This window comes from Zingiber officinale, chromosome 7A (genome assembly GCF_018446385.1).
Source record: "Zingiber officinale cultivar Zhangliang chromosome 7A, Zo_v1.1, whole genome shotgun sequence".
In the NCBI taxonomy this organism is placed as follows: domain Eukaryota; kingdom Viridiplantae; phylum Streptophyta; class Magnoliopsida; order Zingiberales; family Zingiberaceae; genus Zingiber; species Zingiber officinale.
In genome coordinates this window covers 14,741,295-14,748,555 of record NC_055998.1, presented here as the reverse complement: position 1 = coordinate 14,748,555, position 7,261 = coordinate 14,741,295, and the positions used below count along the sequence as shown (strand labels likewise).

General features: G+C 36.7%; 1 protein-coding gene across 2 annotated transcripts; it reads right to left on the bottom strand.

Annotated features, from left to right (window-relative positions):
- Window positions 1–1,436: 1,436 nt before the first annotated feature.
- Window positions 1,437–5,869, bottom strand: LOC122001006 (serine decarboxylase 1-like). 2 transcript variants are annotated; one of them, XM_042555538.1, is made up of 6 exons: window positions 5,708–5,869; window positions 5,253–5,604; window positions 2,945–3,176; window positions 2,618–2,811; window positions 2,321–2,543; window positions 1,437–2,230 (listed from the first exon to the last, which is right to left on the bottom strand). In XM_042555538.1, the coding sequence occupies exons 2-6, from the start codon at window positions 5,557–5,559 to the stop codon at window positions 1,639–1,641; spliced, it is 1,548 nt and encodes a 515-aa protein (XP_042411472.1). In that variant the 5' UTR covers window positions 5,560–5,604; window positions 5,708–5,869; the 3' UTR covers window positions 1,437–1,638. The 2 variants fall into 2 exon arrangements, with proteins under 2 accessions (XP_042411472.1, XP_042411473.1); XM_042555539.1 differs by having other exon boundaries at window positions 1,437–2,208; window positions 2,410–2,543.
- Between the last annotated feature and the right edge of the window lie 1,392 nt (window positions 5,870–7,261).

Sequence of the window (7,261 nt, the reverse complement as noted above, 5' to 3'; positions counted from 1 at the left end):
TACAACTTAGACAAGCATAGTCTCTTAGTAAAATTACTATGAATAGTTGAGTATATTTGAATTATTTTTCAACACCAGTCATCCATTCTTCCGCTCTATCAACCTATCTACTGAAACAATGAGGATAAATTTTACCGTGGATTTTGTATTTTCAAATTTACTCATAGATGAATTAGAGGAGTAGACGGTTCGTTTTGAGAAATAATTGGATCTATAAGTATTTGAATATCTGGATAATAAAAAAATATATTGTCATCGTCGGATCCATCTAGTAGGTGGATTTGATCACACAAATCAGTCAATTAGCTGACGTGATTCGACCAATCAATTTACTTTCCTTAATCGATTGATATGTCTACATTATCGGTGTACAAACAGTTAAACAGAACTATTTCTTATTATTATTTAGTTGTTATTTATTTCCTCGGTAGTTTGATTTGTTGCAGTGGAAGGATTGGTTGGTTAGTCGAGAGGATTCATGTTGCAGAGGCCGCTGCTTAGGTAACTCACAAATGGCGACGCAAAAGCTTATGCCCTCGTCTCGCACCCAGAGCATATGCTATCGACGAATTCCAGAAATATGCAGTAAGCGAGAGGGGTACGTATCCTGACAAAAGACTGGACATCCGAGGCGTGTTTGACAATTCCAGAAATATGCGGACATTCTAAAATTTTTCAAAAGCAATTGTAACATTAAAAACCTTCACAAAATGGCTATTCGGGCTCAACTGAATCCAGTGCGGATGTCTGAATCAGGCTCATTTACATATGGGAGTAAAAGTGATATGGCTGGTTCCAGCTGAGGAACAGAAGATATCCCTGTGTATATATTGGTGAGATTGATGGTCTCCATTCATCAATTTCTATTGATATATGTAAGTAGATCATCCTCTAGTCTATAAATGCAGACTAGAGGATCCGGCCTCGGCTGAAGATACCAATTGTATCAATTCAGAAGGATGAGCTCATTCACATAGCTTAACCTGGAAGGTCATCTAAACTGCAATTCAACTTTAATTCATCAGATGAATTAACCATGTTAAGGATTAAAGATGAAATGATTTGTACCCTGGATAATGATGCAGTGACCGGACATATTCTTAAAAAAATTTTTAGACGTTTAATGATCTAATCTCAGCTTCAATGAAATTGATTTGCAATGGGATCATAAGCACTTCTCAATTTACCTAACTAGTAAGTGTAAGCTACTTGATATCAACTCTAAAAAAATGATTTCTCATGAGGTAATGGTACAACAACAAAACCTCTTCTCACTTTTCCTAACATTTAAGGATCAAATTCTAACTTTTTGCTACAAGCCCTTCACAATCTACCTTAATCAGCTTTGCAGATGAATGGATATTTTTTTTCATGAGAAATGAATCCCATAAGACCTTCGCCCACAAACCACCACCCAAATATCGACTACTACGTCCTAGGACAAAATCTCTCTTTTAAAGTATTAAATACAATGGCCACTAACAAACCAAATGTCATTCAGGCACATTAGGAAACTTTCTTAGAAAGCATTATTCGTTCTTTTTCCTTAACACAAGACAATCTCCTAACGTCGAGCCCATCACACCAATAGCTAACAGCGAGAAAAGCATGCAAAAGGACTAGCAATAGAAGGCATTATTAATTCTTATGTGAGAAACACAAACAATTGGCCTCGCCTATCTCCGCAGCGAGACAAGGAGGTGAGATTGTGCCTTCCTGATACCAGTGTGAGCGTTTCTCAAGTAGTTCGCGCAAGAAATAGTCGAGCTTCTCAATGGTGACATTCGGCATTACCACTACATGTGCGATGTTTCCCTCACAAGCAAGTTGCCACTGCCTGATGAAATCCTCGTCTTTTGGCCTCTCAAACACAACGGTGCTACTAAGCTCATTGAGCATCGAACCAATCCCTGCCTCTTTCAGACGGTTTTTCAGATAATGAGCATTCCTTAAGCATTTCTGAACTTCCTTCTGGAAACCTTGATAACCTTTCCTGTTGAGGGTGTACCAGAGGAAGATTGGGGCATGACCATTTCTACTTCCCATGATGGTGGCATCCCTGGAAGCAAGATACTCAACGTTACTGGAGAGGGCGTTGATGTGCGCCAATCTCGTAATTTGAACGCCACAAGGCACCGGGCATCCCACGAACTTGTGACCTGACACACTCACACTTCCGATAGGCTTCTTGAACGTCACTTTTGGTGCCTGCCCAAAACTCCATTGCTGACTTTAGTTCGGACAGAAAAAAAAGTCAATTATATATTCAAGAATTATCTGTAAAATCTTAGAGGAACAAATTTTTAATTGAATAATAAACCTTTTCAGAGAAGCACTAGCATGGTTGTGATTTAATGCTTGTTTATAGTGGAAACTGGAAGTAGAATTCGAAATAAGAGTAGCACATACACGTTTGATAAATGGCATCATGAGCCCAAAGAGAGCACCATCACAATGAATGTAGAACCGATCTTTAAATCCATTTTCTTCAAGAGTTTGTATGACCAGATCGAGATCATCGACAGCCCCCTTGACAGTGGTTCCTATGTAAGATAATAATAAGTAATTCACTTGTGTTGAGTAAAACAACAACAAATATAGGAACAAGAAGATTTACCAATGTTGATGTTAATAATGGCTGGCTTCTCCTTGTTCTGGACTAACTTAGCTCTAAAATCTGTGCAATCGATTTCACCAGACACCAGAGTGGCAACCTTCACACACTCCATTCTATACATCCTTGCAGCTTTGAAAACCGAGTAATGAGATTCTTTTGAGGCATACAAAATGCCATTGGGAAAGACCTCTCTCCTGGCAAACACAATACAAGCAATTTCAAGTAAAATTACTCTTGAAAAAGGCTTCCAGATTTTGCACCCGTGTTCTGAAAAACTTTCATTAGCTAGCAAAGTTTTCTTAAAGGATTTAAAGAAAAGGTACTAACCCAACAAGGATACCATGCAAATTTCCTTCAGTGCCGCAGTTTGTAATATAACCCCAGTATTCATTCTTTTCCAATTCCCACAGCCGAGCAAACCAGTCCAACACTCCAACTTCAAATTGCCTAGAATGCACACCGTAGTTGCTCTCAATGAATGGGTCACCTAGGTTGTTGATGGAAAAGTGTTGCAGATGGATAAGAGCACCATAATCAAAGTCCAAATTGTACGGGTAACCTGTAAAAGAATCATAAGTAAAAATGACATAAAAAAGTTGAACAATGTGGATGTCGATCAACAGTTGTATAATACAATCAGAGCAAGATAAGAATTAAACAAAGACAAATAAGCATTGAAGAGCACTATGAATCCAAAAATGTAGTAAGATCACTTTATAATTGAGCACAATAGATGCTAGTGGTGAGAAATATATATAACAATTTACAGACTTCAAAGACTCACAGCGACATGGCATGAGCATCACACACTAAACATAACACGCACCGTACTATCATATAAAATGTCTTTTTTATTAGAATACGTCTGTGAGAGAATGTATACTTGCAAAAATTGAAAAAAGAAATAACATCTTTTTACCAAACCGCATAGGTAAAGTATCAAAATTATCAAAAGAGTAATTTCAAAATGATTAAATCATGTATCCACTTCTCATTTTACCCCTAATCAGTCACTGATAAAAAATTAGTTGAATCAATTTTCTGTTTGAAAATCAGTCAACTAATTTTTTTTACTAGTCGAATTGATTGTTCTATGTGTTGAAATTTCAAAATTTTAAATAAGACTAATTTAAAAAATCAATCTGACTTAATTTTTTAATCAAAATTGATTTTGACCAAAATCGGTTGATCGACTAAACGACCTCAGATTGATATGAAACTAGTTCCTATGTGTTCGATTAATTCTCCTAATTATATTCATGCCTTCAAACATCAATTTGACCTAATATATTAAGAGCAGTAATTTTTTAAACATGAATTAAATTTTTCAAAAATATTCATGTTCAAAAAATCACTGCTTTTAATATATTGGGTTTAATTAATGTTTAAGTGCATGAATATAATCAAGAGAACTAACCGTACACATAAGAGCTAATTTCATGTCAATCCAAAGTCATTTGGTCTATCAGCTAATTTTAGGTAAAATCAGTTGATGGATCAAACGTTCTCGGATTGACATGAAACTAACTATATGTATTCATCTAGTTCTCCTGCTTATATTCATATCCTCATATATCAATTTGACCCAATATATTAAGAGCAATGATTTTTTGAACACGAATTGAATTTTTCGAATACATTCGTGTTCAAAAAATCACTGCTCTCAATATATTGTGTCAAATTGATATTTGAGGGTATAGATATAATCAAGAGAATTAGACGAACACATAGGAACTAGTTTCATGTCAATCCGAAATCATTTGATCCATCAACCGATTTTAGGCAAATGCCAACTAATCTCTCGTTAAAAAAGGGGTCGAGCACCAACGTGAAGATGGTGGAATAGAGGACGAATGTCAGCCTACCATCCAAAATAATCCCAACTATTTCATGGCTGCGCATGGCTTTACCGAGGGTAGATCCTCTGGTCCACAAAAAAGGACCAGGGATGGACCACTTGTAATTGTAGCCGGATCGTGGCTGCGATCTGATCGAGATTGGTTACGATCTCTTCTTGGGTTCACAGTCCCCCGCCTCCGGGCACCGCCCTGATCCAAACTATAACCTAGGGGGATAGTGAACCTAGGGAGGGGTCACAACTAATTACGGCCGGATTGCAACCACGATTAGGCCGCAATTGCAAATGGTCCATGCCCGGTCCACTTTTTTGTGGAGCAAGGGATCTGGATCCGACTTTACCAAAGCACATAGTGTCTCCATGAAGCCCAACTTTTACAAAAGGCATAATTTTACGAAAAGATTTGCATGTAAATGTCTAAATCTAAAATATAGATGTTGGAATTAAGATCCGCCATGAGCTCTGAGAGCTATGTTTTTCTTCCTCTTCCTTCTCTGTGTGTTTGGAAGCATGTGGGAAAAACAAATATTGTTCTTAAAAGATTCTAACACATGAACATCTACTTTTATTGGAGTTGATATCCGACCGTGATTTCTCAGAAGTGTCAATGCTAGCAAATGTAGCATCACAGTTGGTTAATTGCTTAAATTAGATTCATTTACTTGTCTTTGAGAGGGGAAAAGAAACATTGACGAATTCAGAGATTCAGTTGTTTAAGGGCTGTCAGTGGAGAAAGCTAATATTTATAGCAAATGTGAATTAAAACCGTGATCGTACCTAGATGGTGCTTGGTCCTGTCAATGAGGGATCTTCTGTACCTTGCTAGGACACCGGCCATATACGCTTCCCTCTCCCCAGTAATCTCATCGTCGGCCTCTGGTTCTTTAACTTCGAGACACATTGTGTGCACATTCCTCCCCAACACTATTTTTCTGCTCGTCCCGTCCTCCTCTTTTCCAACTATGTTGGACTCCGAATGCAGCAAGGAATCGACGATCTCCTCGGGATCGAACTCCTTAGGCAGCGGCTCCACCTTCTCCCTGCCCCCCAGATCCAACAAGCCATTTCCCACGCTTCCCACCATCTTCGCTTCAATCGATTCGCCCTAGTCCTCCGAAAGCGTCTCGGGCTACAAATCAGAACCTGGGTTAGCAGATTCAGCCATAATCGGCCAAGATTAAAAAAAATAAAAAATAAAAACATGAAAATAAAAGGAGAGTGAGACACATTACCACGAGATTTCCTCCGTTCGTTCTTTGTCGATCGCTGCGCGAAAGGAGGGGAAGGCGGAGGAAGAGGGCGGAATGGTAGGGTTTATATTGAAAAGGCGAGGCGGGTAATTGGGAGAGGAGAGAGAAGTTGAAAGCTGGATCAAGACTAGTAAACAGGACGACGCTGCTATCGAATTTTCAAAATTTTGTTGGATATATTCAACATTTTGTGGCTATAAATTAGAACACGAGTTGAATAAAACAGTATACCCACGTGACAGCTAGATCTAAGCAAAATTTATGGCCGGAGATTTTTGGACAATTTACCAAATGAATATACGACGACCCCACCAGTGTGGTCCAAAAGAAAATGAATATACGACAATTTACAGAAAGTCATCACGTGGATGTCTCTGCCACGTCGGACATTGTTGGCCCCAAGATCTTCTTCTCAACGAACAATTTAGATAATATTTACAGGGTAAAAAACAGAGCATCTCTTATGCATCTTCTTAAGTTTTTTCCCTAACATTTATAAATTTACTAATAAATTTAAATGTGCGAAAAAAAGTTAATTTTTAAAATATTTTGTTTTTTTTTAACTTTTAAATTTTATTTCGAAAAATAAAAAGAAAAACTGAAAATTATAGATTGATTACCTTAAAGTGCCAAATTAAATTTTAATGGCTAAATTCGATTTTACTTAAAACGTGAGGTAAATTATCAACACCGACGCAATGAATGAAGTATGGATGGAACCTGTCCGTGTTCTTTGTCCTGTTCGTGTTCCTTTTCTACTTCTTGTTCCGTCGGGAGGCCACGTTAACATGGTGGTTGAAGAGTTATGGATCAGATTCGATTACATTCGATGGGTCCCATTGAAACTAAAATTTCGGAATTCCGCAAATTTTCCATGCGGTCTCCTCCGCCCAGAGAAAAAATCATACACGCCGCTCGATAATAATTTATTAAAAATATATGATATTGCCTGGAATATTTTTAATGCGTTTTAATTTTAACCATAATTAAAATGACAAAAATGAAAGGCGGACCTTTTAAAATACAATAAGTTATCAAATGACACACCAAAAATTTTTAAATTGATCAAATGACACATACTTGGATATCAAAAGATATATCTTTTCAAATGTCCTATTTTTTTTTTTTTATATATCATTATTTGTTCTCTCTTTTCTCGCTTCTCTCTTATACATGCAACTTATTTTTTCTTTCATCTCTTCTCCTTTTTTCTTTTTTGCATACATACATAACGTATGAATAACATTTTATAACATTTAATTAATTTTTTAATAATACTTTAATATATTTAATGAAGTCAAAATAAATAATAGATAGTATATTTAAACTTTTTGCAATCTTAGAAATTCACAAAAATTGAAATAGATGCAATCTAATATCTCTAAGTCCATCAGTGAGTTTTGACTGAAATTCACTTATTGACCTAGAGAGATCTGATTGCACTCATTTCAATTCCTGCGGATTTCTGAGGTTGCAACAAATTCAAATACACTATCTATTATTTATTTTGGTTTCTCAAGGGTGTTAAAATGTAAT